The 17,505-nt window shown below is 36.7% G+C and overlaps 1 protein-coding gene across 1 annotated transcript in view; it reads right to left on the bottom strand.

The window, feature by feature from the left end:
* The window catches only part of LOC117314577, a 29,584-nt gene extending 18,650 nt beyond the window's left edge, over positions 1-10,934 (bottom strand). The window contains exons 1-7 of the mRNA XM_033868644.1: positions 10,832-10,934; positions 9,176-10,354; positions 7,970-8,167; positions 7,209-7,457; positions 5,763-5,996; positions 1,394-1,755; positions 450-533 (exon numbers count right to left, since the gene is read on the bottom strand). Coding sequence (XP_033724535.1) covers positions 450-533; positions 1,394-1,755; positions 5,763-5,996; positions 7,209-7,457; positions 7,970-8,167; positions 9,176-10,354; positions 10,832-10,934 — 2,409 coding nt within the window. The remainder of the gene's footprint in view (positions 1-449; positions 534-1,393; positions 1,756-5,762; positions 5,997-7,208; positions 7,458-7,969; positions 8,168-9,175; positions 10,355-10,831) is intronic.
* Positions 10,935-17,505: the final 6,571 nt, after the last annotated feature.

Here is a 17,505-nt window from a genome sequence, read left to right as displayed (position 1 = left end):
ATTGCTTAGTTCCGGACAAGAAGTCATATATAGCAATATATCCGATGCACCTTAGACCTCTTGGGAGTCAGCCCCACCATTTGGACAATTTTGGATCTCAGACATGATGCTTCCAAAATTAAGTTAAAATCCAATCAGTGGTTAAGAAGTAGAAGTTGTTTGAAGAAATTGTTGACATACGGATGTATGAACGAAAGACACCACAGTATGGCATAAGGTCTTCTTGGCCCTATGAACCAGTTGAGCTGAAAACATACTTCTTGAAACTGAGCAAGAATGGGTAATCTTGGTCTTGTCCAAGTCTTTTATCACAGGATCTAAGCTATCAAACAAGATCACTCTTAACTTACGCATTTTATCAAATCTCTCACTAGAAAAAGTTAATGTTCATACATCACTTCCAGCTGGTAAGAGAAAAGTGTAACTCTTTATTACAATAGAATACAAACCTTCACTGAGGAAGCCTTCCCTGATCCTGTCACATTGACAGAAGTCTGCTGTAGTTTGGGTATGACAACCTGAGCTCTTGTTTTCTGTAATAACGAGTAAAGAAGCTGTCTGGATTTCACAAACAGACGAAAACAAAGCACATAAAGAATGATCACAGGAAAGGAAAAGACAAGAGGCCAGCCTTGATGGTCACCTGAGTTTTGAAATATTTCAGTTAATTTAATTGACTCTTTTTGGCCCTATCCATCAGTTCAAGGGGTCAGTCAGGGCCAACATGTGTATACCATTAAGCTGTCATCCCATGCTGATAATGTTAACAATTTGAATTCCAAAAGAAATCCAACAAATTATGGTCAAATATGTGATTTCCCTATATGAACTAAAATAAAGTTTACCCCCTCCCCATGGACAAACAGAAGACGCCAGGGTATAAAATTCACAATTTTGGGACAAAACATTAAGACACTTCCATCTAAGAAGACTATTTGATTCTACCTTATTTGAGAAGAAGATCTTTTTTAAATTTGAGTTGATTTGACCCCTTTTTGCTCCACTTCTCAATCCCCTCGGGGCCACATATAATTCACAATTTTGATTAACCTTTGGTCATAGGAGGTTTCTACAAAATTTCATTGAAACTGGTTCAGTGGTTTCTGAGAAGAAGTTGAAAATGTAAATTGTTTAGGGACATACTGTACGGCTCACGATGGACGATAAATGTTGAACAATATACAATTAGACAAGGTCACATGAGACTTGTCATTAAATTTTTACAACATCAATTTCTAACCTCATACAAGACCGGGATCTGTTTTTCTTTCAATAGTAGGCCTTAAAAGACTTGCTGCAAGTGTATCAACCTATATCGTGGTAAAGGACAGACGAACACCATAATTACTAAAGGGCACCTGCCATTGGGGGCCCTAATTATTACCGTACTTACTTCTGCCTGAGCCAGGAATCTTCTCAAGATATCTTTGACCACTTTTCCCCAGGAAAGGACCAGTCTATGGCTGTCTTCTATATCCTCTGTAATCACACACTCTAGTTTCAGATGTCCAGTAACATTTTCTGGCCAATGTAGTTTTGCGTGCTGGTTGCCGAGTTGTTTTTCAAGTTCAGTTGTGTCCGTTGCCTTGATACACTGAATTTCGTTAGGATCTACGTCTGTGAGCTCCACGGGGCTAGGAACCTTTAAGGTTGGTTGTGTGTAGCTATGTCTGTACCCCAACATCTCGTAGTAAATCTGAACATTGAATCTGCATCCATCCACTACATGTGATCTCTCACAAACTCGGTCTATCACTGTAATGAAAGATGGAAACTTCTTATATGTTGTACATCAATCAGTGTTTTTACTTTACAAATTCAAGGCCCTATTCCCAATTGTATGAAGATGCTATCTTTGCCATTTCATAGGCTATTGTTTTCTGGATCAGACTCAAAATCATACACATCATATAATCATGGATTATGTATATGGATGTCCCATAGCCATATAATATTCTGTTGGCCCCGGATATGACGCGACAGGTGGCGTTACTGGTCAAGATGAAGTATGTGATTGGTCAATGTAGCTGTAAATGCAAAATGAAGATATGCAGTTAAAAACAAAACAAAGTTAGATTGAATGCAAGCTAAATATGAGTGTATTCAAATGCAGTTTTATTATCACCAAAAATGATTCAACTGATGTAATTTTGTTATCCGTGCTAAAATACATTAGTTCGTTAATTTTCCTTAATTCACCAACAGTTTTACATTATAGCCACCAGATTAAAACTATGCTATTTATCTTGTTTAGAGATATTTCTTGTTTAGAGATATTTCTTGGTTAAAGATATTTCTTGTGTAGAGATATTTCTTGTTTAGAGATATTTCTTGATTAAAGATATTTCTTGTTTAAAGATATTTCTTGTTTCACATGAAGCCGTACTAGGTTACGGGATAGGGTAGAAGTCAGCTACTTATTTACACTCATTTTTTGTTGATGTTATAATCTGATCTAATTAATGGTTAAATAAAAAAGATTGAATTTTGTAGCTACATTGAGTACAAAAATTTAACTATTGTAACTATATTCCAGGTTCGGTTGGAACATTACTTTTTGAGGAACTGAGCTCAACACTTTAAGTACATATTATAAGACTTTATCATATGTGGTCATGTAGGATAGGGATATTCCACCCAAGGGGTCACAAAATGTGGTAAAACCCGAGGCTCCGCTGAGGGTTTTACCACATTTTGTGACCCAGAGGGTGAAATATCCCTATCCTACATGAACCACATATGATTGAGTATTTTTCTCTCATTCCCCAACCTAAAATATGCAAAAATAGGCACTATCTGTCGATAGCTTTCTCAGATAGACGCCATTTTTTCTCAATCCAAGCTTTTTTTCTACTGCATATAATAAAAAAAGAACAGCACCAATCGATTTACCATACCCCATATATGCAAACACCGTTTGCTGTTCTAAAAACGAAGGAAACCATTCATTTCCACAGTCTAACGTTGTTTCAGCAGCCCTGTCATTGCAAGCGAAGCCAAATCACTTGATGTCGACCAAGCTAGTGTGTCCTTTCGCGTGAAAATATAGTTCCATGTTTTATTAATAAAAAACAATAAAAGAACGTGTTTTTTTACATAATTTATATCATAAATAAAAAAAATTATTATCTGATTACATATCTTAATTCAATGTATTGTTGAAATGTTTAAATCATGGAGAGATTTCGGTTTGGCGGCCTACTTTTGTATCATTGCGTGCGCGTGGCTATCCTACACCGGAAGGGAGGTAATACACACACAGCAAGCAAGGGTGTATTTACCTGGACAGACCAGTATGATACCGGTAGGGATGAGAGAAATGTACTTCCATCATCCTCAATTTCCAGAGTTAATGGGATGAACCATGGACTCTGAATGATATCCTGTTAATGTGGAGTTGTCCACTATGTCGTCTAACTATATATCAAGTTCTTTTTTTTGTTTTTGTTTATGCAAAATGTTTTGATTTTCCTTTTGACACAAAGCATGCTGACAACAAATCACAATATTCAAGTATTTCTATATATGTTGTCTTCTACATGTTGAAATATATTTGGAGTTTACCAAGTACACTATATATATCTCCGCAATAACTTGTTACACATACGTAAAAATATAAGAATACAAAGGACTGAATTACAGAAATGTTTATATTAGAGTAAGGCTCCTTGACAACGTGAGTGGATAACTTACTACCATTCTACTCTGGTAAGTAGAGATTTTCAAAATAAGCTGTTATGAACCTTATGCAAATAGGATCAACTGTAATCCCATGTTGTCATGAATTCAATTCAATTAGTGTCTAGTACTCTGGTCCAGTTGAATTATAATTTCTAGTATACAGTACTGAGGGAATAATTCTTTCTAGAAACCATTGTAGAAATATCAGAGTACAGACAGTTCAGCCCTTATTGTGACTGTCAAAAGGAAACTGTACACTTTTTAACGATTGATGTTACTCTCGACTATTAGAATGACGACACTGACAATATGATATTAACACAAATCTATAGACCCATATGATAACTTGAATAATGAACCCATTTCTTATGGAAACTTTGTAATGGACTTTTTAAGCAACATATCTAAATCCAACAAGAGGCCCATGGGCCTTAACGGTCACCTGAGATTTGAAATATTTCAGTTAATTTAATTTACCCTCTTTGGCCCCGCCCATCAGCCCCCAGGGTCAGTCAGGGCCAACATATGCATATTATCAAACTTTCATCCCATGCTGAAAATGTTAACCAAGTTAAAATGAATCCCAATAGAAATCAAACAAATCAGTCAAAAATGTAATTTCCCTATATAAACTATAGTAAAATTTAACCCCTCCCCAGGGGCAAACTTATGACCCCAGGGTCATTAAATTAATAAATTTTAGTAAAGCACCTTAAGACCCTTCCAACTATGAAGAGTATTTGATTCTACCTTATTTCGGTCTTGAGAAGAAGATTTTTGAAATTTCAGCCAATTTGACCATTTTTAGCCCCGCCGATCAGCCCCTCGGGGTCAGTCAGTGCCAACATGTGCATACCCTCAAACTGCCATCCCAAGCTGATAATATTAACCAAATTAGAATGAATTCCAATAGAAATCAAACAAATTATAGTCAAAAATGTGATTTCCCTATATAAACTATAGTAAAGTTTACCCCTTCCCCAGGGGCAAAGGTGAGACCCCAGGGTCATGAAATTCACAATTTTAGTAAAGCATCTTAAGACCCTTCCAACTATAAAGAGTATTTGATTCCAACTTATTTCGGTCTTGAGAAGAAGATTTTCGAAATTTCAGTCAAATTGGCCCTTTTTAACCCCGCCCATCAGCCCCTGGGGGTCAGTCAGGGTCAACATGTGCATGCAATCAAACTGTCATCCCATGCTGACAATGTTTACCAAATTAGAATGAATTCCAATAGAAATAAAACAAATAAAAGTCAAAAATGTGATTTCCCGATATAAACTATAGTAAAGTTTACCCCCTCCCCAGGGGCAAACTTGAGACCCTAGGGTCATGAAATTCACAATTTTGGTAAAGCACCTTCAGACCCTTCCATCTATGAAGTGTATTTGATTCCATCATATCTGAGAGTAGAGAAGAAGATTTTTGAAATTTCAGTCAATTGGGTCCTTTTTAGCCCCGCCCATCAGCCCTTGAGGGTCAGTCAGGGCCAACATGTGCATGCCATCAAACTGTCATTCCATGCTGACAATGTTTACCAAAGTAGAATGAATTCCAATAGAAATAAAACAAATAAAAGTCAAAAATATGATTTCCCTATATATAAACTATAGTAAAGTTTACCCCCTCCCCAGGGGCAAATGTGAGACCCCTGGGTCATGAAATTTACAATTTTGGTAAAGCACCTTAAGACCCTTCCATCTGTGAAGAGTGTTTGATTCCACCATATCTGAGAGTAGAGAAGATGATTTTTGAAGTTTTAGTCAATTTAACCCTTTTTAGCCCCGCCCCTCAGGCCCCTGGGGGGTGGGGACCATATAATTTACAATTTTGGTTGACCTTTAGCCATAGAAGCTTCCTGCCAAATTTCATTGAATTTGGTTTAGGAGTTTTTGAGAAGAAGTTGAAAATGTTAATTGTTTACGGACGCACGACGGACGACGGACGATGCACGACGACGGACAAAAGGGGATTAGAATAGGTCACATGAGACTTTGTCTCAGGTGACGTAAAAACCTAAACTGATATGTTGACAACACTGTCACCACCAGAAGAGTGGTCTCATTATTCATGCTTTTTACCTGTGTAATCCTCAAACGAGATGACAAACGTTCGATCGGATATTTCTTTGACATCAGTGACATCACCACCTCCACTTCTACGGGTATTTTCAAAGTAAAATTCCAGCGTAGACAAGGTTGTCTTTTCACTAACACCACTGACCAGGACACTCGGAGAGACTGGAACTCTTTTAACCTCCAGAAAACATTCATCCAACGAGGACTTCTGACAAGCTTGCTCCACTTTTTCAAAATCTGAAAAGGATTTGTTTATTTGTTAGGTTAATCACCCCTAGACCAGCCAGTGTCATTTTGAGGCAAAATCTCCTTGTAGTAGTTGGTGACTACCTCACTGAACAACAAGAAGCATATCACATGCAATCCAGAGCAGTTAGGGTTAAGTGTTTTGCCCATGGACACAACCACAACAGCACAGACCGGCCCATTTCTCAGCTTCCCAGGAAATACAAACCGACATGAGTGGGAGTGTCGAACCACACACCTCACATCTTCATCTGAGGTGATGTGGCTGTCGGTCTACCCAACAGATCTATTGTGACCCTACTGTGTCTCTGAAAAGGATTCTATAATTGAGAAATATATGAGTTTATTTTTAAAAACAATAAGAACGGAAAGAAAGGAACAGAAAACTATTGACAATTCAGTATTTCAGTTCTAGAATCAAGAGGCCCATGGGGCCTGTATCAGCCACCTAGTTGGATTTGACCAAATGTCAAAATAATGTTCATGTTCAATTCGTTTTATTTGTCAATCTCAAACAATGCTATATATAGTTATAGTGTGGGGATCCCAACTGCTTTAAAGAAATAACAAAGTCTAGACTCTCTAAGGGTCTGAAAGACCTCAAGGATTGTTTTTATAGCAATAACATGCGTTCATAACTTTATGACTAGTAGTGATTTAAAGGAATTACCTTTATTTCCATTATGGGGCCCCACCCCTTTGGCCCCTTGGGGGTCAGAGTCATCATTTATGCAAAATCTGTTCCCCTTCCCCAAAGGAGGTTTCTAACCAAATTGGGTTCAAATCCATTCATAACATTATGACTAGTAGCGATTTAAAGGCATAACCTCAATTTCCCTATTGGGCCCTGCCCCTCCTGCCCCTTGGGGGTCAGAGTCACCATTTTTGGCAAAATCTGATCCCCTTTTGCCAATGATGTTTCTGACCAAGAATTTTTTGACTAGTAGTGATTGGAAGCAAGTGTTGACGGACAGCGGACAGACGGACGGACGGACGACAGGTGCCATGCCATGACATAAGCTCACTGGACCTTTGGTCCACATGAGCTAAAAAACACTTTGATCTGTTATTTTACAGTAGTCCAAGTTCTATGTAAATATGTGGCTTTTAAAATCAATAATTCAATCAATTCCATATTCCAAGATCAGAATTTCGGTAGTTAAAGTTCTTTCTGTGATCAAAAAACTTTTGTTTGCTTCATACCTGGGGCGACATCAAATGTAACCAAGACTGTGCCGTCTTCTTTTCCAAATAGAAATTCTGTTGGTGACACCTGAATCTTTGACCTCAGAAAACTCTTGAGCCCTTTTCTTGTTGTGGTCTGGTTCATGTTCTTGAAGAAAATCTTTTTCTGGTAAAACTGAGAAGGTCCAGGTTCTAATCCCGTAAAGAGCCTCACAGTCAAAGGGGATTTTTCCAGTGTGTGTTGTCTCTCAAGAACAAGTTGTGCGACTGTGGAATAAACTAAAACTATTAGTCAAAGACTATGTTACACCTGTAAATCCTAGCTGCTTCCAACCAACTTGGCTTGAAGGAGAATTTCTCTGAAGCTTATCTGGTAGATTTGGTAAGGGTACTCCTCAAGGGGTTTGATGCCCAGTGGAAGGATTTAAAGAAATATTGCTAGAAAATTGTTTTGTGAATGAAAGCATATCTATCTTTTTCTCTATTAGGCATTGATTTTTTTCCCCACTCAACTGATCTTTGACACTAAGGCCTGAAAGGATGATCCATTGACAGAGCACAGCAGCTTGGCATGATTTCACTATAATACATATATATATGGACTATCATTTATAAAATTGTGCCAAGCCCCTGTGTGACAGAGCACTTATCAACTTTCATTGAAAATATCTTTAATGGGTAGAACTTATCACCGGATAAGAAATTATTAGAAAAATATGCACTTTAACCTTTAACCTTGCCATTAGGGTCAAAGTGATTTTACACTTATTTTATTTTACCTTCTGCAGTTTTGTAGGTAATGAAGACGACTCCATTATTCTTTCGTTTTGAAGCATCAAATTTTTCAATGTCAACAAGCTGACCTGCTGCTCTTTTGCTTTCAAAGTAGAGTTCAACTGTGTCATCGGATGTTTGCTTGTCTAGCCCGTGTACTTCTATGGTACAGCTCTTTGTCTGTTTCCCAGAGTTATCTCCCCCTAAAAAAACAAGTTACAACATTATAACACAATATCTTTGATTCTTTCAAAACCCATCTGATAATAACATGGCCCTTATTGAAGAAACAGTCATGTTTTACGAGAGAGTAAAACATTATGACTCATCTGATATATGAAATGAATTTGTAAAGCATTTGTCTGCGAGCGAATAATGCATCAGATGAATAATTTAAGCAACTATTGAGCTAAACAGCAAGTATGTTACATGATAATATTATAATTTCTGCAGTAATGTGTTACAAATTAATGTCAGATCTAGAACAATTATTGCCAGCATCCATTTGATGTGATGTAGTACGTACAGTTACCCATGTGATGTAATACAGTTACCAATGTGATGCAATATAGTTACCCATGTGATGTAATACAGTTACCCATGTGATGTAATACAGTTACCCATGTGATGTAATACAGTTACCCATGTGATGTAATACAGTTACCCATGTGATGTAATACAGTAAACCATGTGATGTAATACAGTTACCCATGTGATGTGATACAGCTACCCATGTGATGTAATACAGTTACCCATGTGATGTAATAGTTACCCATGTGATGTAATACAGTTAACCATGTGATGTAATACAGTTACTCATGTGATTTAATACGGTTACACATGTGATGTAATACAGTTACCCATGTGATGTAATACAGTAAACCATGTGATGTAATACAGTTACCCATGTGATGTAATACAGTTAATCATGTGATGTAATAGAGTTAACCATGTGATGTAATACAGTTACTCATGTGATGTAATACAGTTACCCATGTGATGTAATACGGTTACCTAGGTGATGCACAGGAATATTTTCATCAAAATCAAGCTTGTTGTCTCACTTAAATCTCAGTACAACATGTTGATCAAAAAGCCAATATCTTTTGGAACCAAATTACAAAAATCTAACAAGTTAGTATGTTCCCTGTAAAATGGCGTGGCATAAAAATCATCAATTTTGATATATTTTTTATCTGTCATATATTTACCTTCACCGCCTGTGAATTGTCTCCCGGATGTCTGCTGATCCTCCAAATCTTGTAAATGCTGAATAATCTTTTGCATGGTATCAGACTTTGTAGCCACATTGACTGTATCCCTGGTCTCCTCCACTGCAAAATGATTCCTTTCGACAGCAGAGAGACCAAATCCTGATTTGGAAACCTCTGAAATATATGGGAAATCCTTAACCAAGAACGACTCTTCTTTGAAGTTTTCTCTAATTTTGAGCCCAACACGCTTAACAGATGAAGATCTCATTGACTGAACTTGTACATGTCCAGTTTCAGTGACTTGCCATACACAAACAATGCCTTCTTTCTGTAGTAAACTGTTGATGAGACTTTTTATCTCTGGTCGTAAGATCAGGATTTTCATCACTGTAGATAGCTGGAAGCTGTCTGTTTTAATCTCTCGGATAAACTTTTCCATCTCTTGTCTACAAAGTGTTATGTTTTCTTCAGTTCCAGTCCAAGACACTTTTGTATTGCAATCCTGTACAACTGCTCTAACATTTGGATACTGACCTCTCAGTTGATCCATAGCCCCAAATGTCCTTAACAGGTGTCCTTGTGAAGCAGACTCTAAAACGGTTTCCATGGTAATAGGGTACAGCTTTGCTTTTGCCTTCATGTACAACTGTTTAACAGTTTCTGTTGCCCCTATTATGACAAGAGAATTCAAATCCCTGTCATAAAAAACATCAGCCTGATTTTGGACATCAGTGACCAAAGGAACCAGACAAACCAGAGCTTGTTCTAGAGGGTCCTTGTTGGCAGGATCAGGACCCTGGTTGTTAGATTCCATATCACCATGGCTACTGCTTACTGTCTTGCTGCTAAGAGGTGAAAGGTCGAAGGTCTCTTGATGTAAATGGGGAAGAGAATTGGTAATAAATTCTCTCACTTTATCCCTGCATTTCTCAATAGGGGTTTCATTCCTAATAAAGAGTTTCACCACAAGTTTATCATCTATGTTTTCCAGGATGAGTTTCCAGCCCTGTTCTCCAGCTAATTTTGTGATTTCATGCTTACACAGGTAATGCATTAGGTTGCGGTTCTCTTTGGGACAAAAGCTCAGTCTCTCCTTTTCCTCATCTTCTGGTTTCTCTATCTTCACTTTAAAAGCTCTAAATGTTTTATCTACGCAGAAACTTCCAACTGCTACAGCTATAACAGAGAAAATAATGAAGAATTGGATAATGTCATTTTTAAGAAGGAAAACAATCACAACAGCTTCAGAGTTTTTACTTGGTTTTATTACTGTCGACCGGTTCCGCCCATCTATAGGGCTTCTTCAGGACAACAAATGTACAAGTTTATCCTCCTAACGTAGTTAAAATGTAGTTCCCCATAATTAACAGACAGGTCTTCTTTTTCATAGGCTCGCCAATATCCCTCCAACAGAAGTGACATTACCAAACTCATTCACCCCAACCTGTAGTGTGGCCTTCACAATTAGTCACCCCTTACAACATCCAGTGAGAAACAGCAGGTATATTGTTTTCTCCGCTCTTTAACAGGTTTTTAAATTATTGCCAAATTACCTAATTATCTTTAAGAAACAGGAACTAAAAATCGACTTGGTTAAAGTTCATTACCTGCTGGTATAAGATGGATGAAGGAAAGGGAAAAAATCTTACTTACCCTGCTTTTCAGAAGATTCAAGTTTTGTGTTCCTATTTTTAGCCTTGGTATCTTTCATATTCTTCTTACTGCTGTTCATTGGTACAGAGCTATGATCTGCCATATTGGCCTCACCACTAGAAAACAAGAGGCCCATGGGCCTTAACAGTCACCTGAGTTTTGAAGTATTTAATTTAATTGACCCTTTTTGGCCCCGCCCATCAGCCCAGGGGGTCAGTCAGGGCCAACATGTGCATACCTTCAAGCTGTCATCCCATGCTGATAATGTTAATAAAGTTAGAATGAATTCCAATACAAATCAAACAAATGATAATCATAATCAAATTCTGATTTTCCAATATAAACTACATGCATAGTGAAGTTTACTCCCTCCCAACAGGTAATTGTGAGACCCCAGGGTCATGAAATTCACAATTTTGGTAAAGCCCCTTAAGACCCTTCCATCTATGAATCAACCTTATTTGGGTCTTGAGAAGATGATTTTTGAAATTTCAGTCAATTTGACCCTTTTTAGCTCCGCCCATCAGCCCCTGGGGGTCAGTCAGGGCAAACATGTGCATACCAACAAACTGTCATCCTATGCTGATATTTTTAACCAAATTAGAATGAATTCCAATACACATCGAACAAATAATAGTCAAAAATGTCTTTTCCCTATATGAACTAGAGTAAAGTTTACTCACTCCCCAGGGGCAAACATGAGACCCCTGGGTCATGAAATTCACAATTGTGGTAAAGCACCTTAAGACCTTTCCTTCTATGAAGAGTGTTTGATTTACCATATCTGGGAGTAGAGAAGATTTTTGAAGTTTCAGTCAATTTCACCCTTTTTGGCCCCGCCCCTAAGGCCCTTTAATTGAAGATGGGGACCATATAATTCACATTTCATTGAATTTGGTTCAGCGGTTTTGGAGAAGAAGTCGAAAATGTAAATTTCTTATGGACGGACAACGCATGACGGACAAAAGGCGATTAGAATAGGTCACTTGAGCAAAGCTCAACTTTAAACAATACTTAACCAAACATTTCCATGTCATTATACTTTGCAGTTATAAACATATCTGGTTGTTGGTTTAAAGGGACATCACGGTAAAAACGTTGTTATTTTCATTGAATGTACGCGTTTTGTTCCTTTCCGGTTATGTTTCTGTGCTGTCCCAATGTTCACATTCGATCCCTATGTCCAGCTTGACCACTCGATTTAGTTGGGAATACCCCTTTAAGCGCGGAAATTATTTTTAAATCATCACGTGACTATCAAAAAAAAGTTTTGACATAAAAAGGGGGTCGTGAATTTAGGAGACAACAAATAATAATCAATGGAGAATCTTTGGAATGGGTAGCCCGACTGTATTTATGTGCAAATAAGTGTAAACACCGTACATATATATAGTATAGTGACAGTAGCGATGTACTGGTACAGACTGTATAAATATTACTGAGTTTGTGCAACTTTTACCGACTTTGTGTAAATATTGCTGAGTTTATGTAACTATTACCGAGTTTGTGTAAATATTACCCAGATTGTCATGACCTACTTTCCAGCAATCAAGCAGAATACGAGCAGCAGCGTCCGTATTACTGCTGTTTTCATGTTTGAACTGTTCCAATCTATTATGCTGCTTCCCCAGTTTAATTCTAAGATTGTATTTGACGCATTTTCCTGTTATTCTCTTCGTTGCGGAAGCTGTTATCGTTTTCAACCGCAGCCATTTTACCGTATATGTCACAAAATTCAGACTATTGATCAACAAATTGTGATAATTAACCTTTTTATAATTAATAATTGATGTTTTTTATGTACATATTTCATCAAATTCGAATGGTTATTGTTCATAAGGATATTTTTTTAAAAGATATACCCAATGATATGAAAAAATAAAAAATAAAAATTAGTTTACCGTGATGTCCCTTTAATTGGAGTTTGATACAATGTATATGGAATATGAAATTTGAAAAAGATTCATCCTGTACTTGTCAAGAAATAACGATAACAGGAATGGTTTAAGGACAGAGTTAAAAAAGACCTGTGGCCTTGAAAGTAGGTCAAGGTCATTCATTTGAACAAACTGCATGGAAATCTTTCAAACCAGCATGCTAATGACTGCAGGCCCCTTGGTTATTGACAGGAAGTTATTAAAAGATTTCAATACATTTGACACCTTGACATTGAAAGCAGGTCAAGGTTATTCATTTGAACAAACTTCATGGAAGCCCTCCGTCCTAGCTACATGTAGCATGCTACCAGCTCATTATGACACTGCATGGGCCTCTTGGTTATTGAAAAGTAGTTGTTTGAATATTTTGATACATTTGACAACTAATACCTTGAAAGTAGATTAAATCAAGGTCATTCTTTTGAAAAACTGATAGATACATGTAGCCCTTCATCCCTTCATGTTTAAACTACATTTAATATTGTAGCTGATTATGACTTGGACCTCTTGGTTTATTGAGAAGTCTGAAGAAGTGGAAAATGTAAATTATTTATGTAAAGGATGCACGACAATGAAAAACAAGCAGTGATTTAGAATAGCTCTTTGAGACTTTGTCCGAAAATGCAACGACTAGCCCAGGAGTTGACATCATTTGTGGGTGTACATGTATCAGTAATTACAATATTAATGTATAACACATGCATCTGCATGGCCACTGGCCTTCAGCTCAGTCTCATTCCGATACAATACTATCATGCTGAACAGATCTCAACTTCTTAGACTGAAAGAGTCTCTTATATATATTCAAATTGTATCAATCATTCAATGTCTGAGAACGAAATTAGATTTGACTTCATCTTTCAGTCTGGCCCTCAGCAACCATCAGGACCTGTCAGCATACATCCGCGTCTGTACACGTCTCTGTCTATACAGGAAGTCCCCAACTGTACTGCGGTGCGTTCGTTGTTGTTGTAATGCTTGTAAAGATACTGTAGGGTTCAAACTGTCTATCATCAAGAACACTTTGAATATCAAGATTTCAATAAAGAAATGGTTACGGAAGTTTCAAAATAACCATTGACAATTGCTAATCATGATTGACTTGTGTAATCAAGCAGTATAATTGTACAAATAATGAATGATAACATACTTGTTATGATATCGATCGTTGTATAATGTCCACTACGAAAAACATAACCGGTACGGTCAGGGATGTAAATAAAAGTTGTAGTATATCATAAATACAGGTACTAATATTGACCGGTACGGTCGGGGATGTAAATTAAAGCTGTAATATATCTGTAATACATGTACTTATGTTGACCGGTACGGTCAGGGATGTAAATTTAAGCTGTATGATATTATTATAACAGGTACTTATGTTGACAAGTATGGTCAGGGATGTAAATCAAAGTTATAGTATATCATAAATACAGGAACTTATATTGACCGGTAGAGTCAGGGATGTGCATTAAAGTTGTAGTATATCATAAATACAGGTACTGATATTGACCGGTACAGTCAGGGATGTAAATTAAAGTTGTATATTATCATTAATACAGGTACTAATGTTGACCGGTACAGTCAGGGATGTAGATTAAAGTTGTATTTTATCATGAATACAGGTACTTATGTTGACATGTACGGTCAGGGATGTAAATTAAAGCTGTAATATATCTTTAATACAGGTACTAATGCTGACCGGTACGGTCAGGGATGTAAATTAAAGTTGTATATTATCATTAATACAGGTACCTATGTTGGCCGCTACAGTCAGGGATGTAAATTAAAGCTGTATTATATCATGAATACAGTTACTTATTTCGACCGGTACGGTCAGGGATGTAAATTAAAGTTGTATATTATCATAAATACAGGTACTAATGTTGACCGGTACAGTCAGGGATGTAAATTAAAGTTGTATATTATCATTAATACAGGTACTTATGTTGACCGCTACAGTCAGGGATGTAAATTAAAGCTGTATATTATCATAAATACAGGTACTTATGTTGACCGGTACGGTCAGGGATGTAAATTAAAGTTGTATATTATCATTAATACAGGTACTTATGTTGACCGCTACAGTCAGGGATGTAAATTAAAGCTGTATATTATCATAAATACAGGTACCAATGTTGACCGATACAGTCAGGGATGTAAATTAAAGCTGTAATATATCTTTAATACAGGTACTAATGTTGACCGGTACGGTCAGGGATGTAAATTAAAGTTGTATTATATCATGAATACAGTTACTTATTTCGACCGGTACAGTCAGGGATGTAAATTAAAGTTGTATATTATCATTAATACTGGTACTTATGTTGACCGGTACAGTCAGGGATGCATATTAAAGTTGTATATTATCATAAATACAGGTACTAATGTTGACCGGTACAGTCAGGGATGTAAATTAAAGTTGTATATTATCATAAATACAGGTACTAATGTTGACCGGTACAGTCAGGGATGTAAATAAAAGTTGTATCATATCATAAATACAGGTACTAATGTTGACCGGTACAGTCAGGGATGTAAATTAAAGTTGTAGTATATCATAAATACAGGTACTAATGGTGACCGGTATGGTCGGGGATGTAAATTAAAGCTTTATTATATCATGAATACAGGTACTAATGGTGACCGGTACAGTCAGGGATGTAAATTAAAGCTGTATATTATCATCAATACAGGTACTAATGTTGACCGGTACGGTCAGGGATGTAAATTAAAGTTGTATATTATCATTAATACATGTACTTATGCTGACCGGTACAGTCAGGGATGTAAATTAAAGTTGTAGATTATCATAAATACAGGTACTAATGTTGACCGGTACAGTCAGGGATGTAAATTAAAGTTGTATATTATCATTAATACAGGTACTAATGTTGACCGGTACAGTCAGGGATGTAGATTAAAGTTGTATTTTATCATGAATACAGGTACTTATGTTGACATGTACGGTCAGGGATGTAAATTAAAGCTGTAATATATCTTTAATACAGGTACTAATGCTGACCGGTACGGTCATGGATGTAAATTAAAGCGGTAATATATCTTTAATTCATGTACTTATGCTGACCGGTACGGTCAGGGATGTAAATTATTTCAGTTGCTGACAAAAGTCTGTGGGAAAGCATGAATCAATACGTATTCGATTCCTTAAGAACTCTGCAGTCAAAATTGTCCAGATGTAATGATTGCTGTAGCGGAAATTATGTATCCATCCACTGCCCTCTATGTCCAGTTTCAAAATACAAACCCAGAGCAGCATCAAAATTACGTGCACATTTGGAAGTGCATTGAAAAACACGCATAGCAGGTAGAAATGGTAAGTAGCGAACAAAGTCCATTCCTTAAGTAAAGAGTTATAATGATATAAGCAGGGTCCGTTTTTAGATAATTGGTCACTACTTACTAATGGGGTAATGCTCTTTTCCGCGTCAGCGTCTACACACCTTAATGCAGGTAAGTATTTAAAAAGATATTGTGTCCACAAGTATGCATCCTAGACCCCTCTAATTTGGCATATACAACCATTAGATATTTAAGATTGATGTCACGTCAATTTAATGCTGATTTATTGGGTAATTTTTGGACGTAACATTCGTCCTGTTAATTGTGAAAGACTTTTAAGTTTACGAATATGTATCCCATATTAGTTAATAAATAATTGTGTAACAAATACTGTTGACAATTTGATCTGATGACGTATGTATTGATGATCAATCTCAAACGACAATGCCGAAAACCCTGTAATGATATAACTTTTAAGATTCGCCGATTTTAGTGTCAGGACCCGAACGAAGTGAAGGTTGAAGTAGTTGGTTTCCCATCAAAATCCCTTGCGTGTCCAAATTGGGTTCTCTGTAATATTTAATATATTACAATTTGTGTTAGCGATTATTACCAGCTAACATCATACAATGGTAAATTTCTACGTGAAGTGGCCAATTCAAAAAGGTGTCGTATTGTTTCTCCTTTAAAAGTGCAAGCAAAATAATGGTGATATCTGTTTCACTCGTATGACTCTTGCTTCGCACTCGAGAAAAAAAGGTACTTTGTTTCTGTATTAGTAATACTGATATACTGATAAAGCATATAGATCTCTTTGTGTAGGAGGGAAACATTTCCTCTGGACCAAATCATTTCTTTTTCATGCTTTATAGCTAACGTCCATAATGCACCAACTACATGTGCAAGTAAAGCTAGTATTTTCTCAAAGTAGAATGTGATATTCAAAATCCCCCGCCGAATATCCAGATGACACTTTATGAAATATTTTTGCATGCCAATTAAAATCATTTGTTATGCGAAGTATAATAATGTGAAAAATAACTTCAATGGCAATAACACACAAATCACAAAGAATGCAGCTATCAAACTGTAATCACATCTTCACATAGTGGTGTACCACACTTCAAAACGTAGATCTAATCCTCAGGGCACAGTAAATTTGTTCCCGAATCCCTTGACCATTACTGTCTATCATAGATTACTGTTCACAATTCTATTCCCGAAGCAAATGTATACAAACGCGGGATCAGTTTGTGGAAACAGCTGGTCGACTCAAGGCGATAATACTCATTTATCAAACAATTAATTATAGTCATTGACACTATGGCTGTCCTGCCGTCAAGATAACACTCTTTAGTTAAAACAAGTTTTATTTCCAGATAAATGCAAAAGGACTGGACACAAGTTACCCTAGAAAGTTATCTCTGCATTCAT

Source organism: Pecten maximus, chromosome 16 (genome assembly GCF_902652985.1).
Source record: "Pecten maximus chromosome 16, xPecMax1.1, whole genome shotgun sequence".
NCBI classification, from domain to species: domain Eukaryota; kingdom Metazoa; phylum Mollusca; class Bivalvia; order Pectinida; family Pectinidae; genus Pecten; species Pecten maximus.
This window is presented reverse-complemented; position numbering and strand designations above follow the sequence as displayed.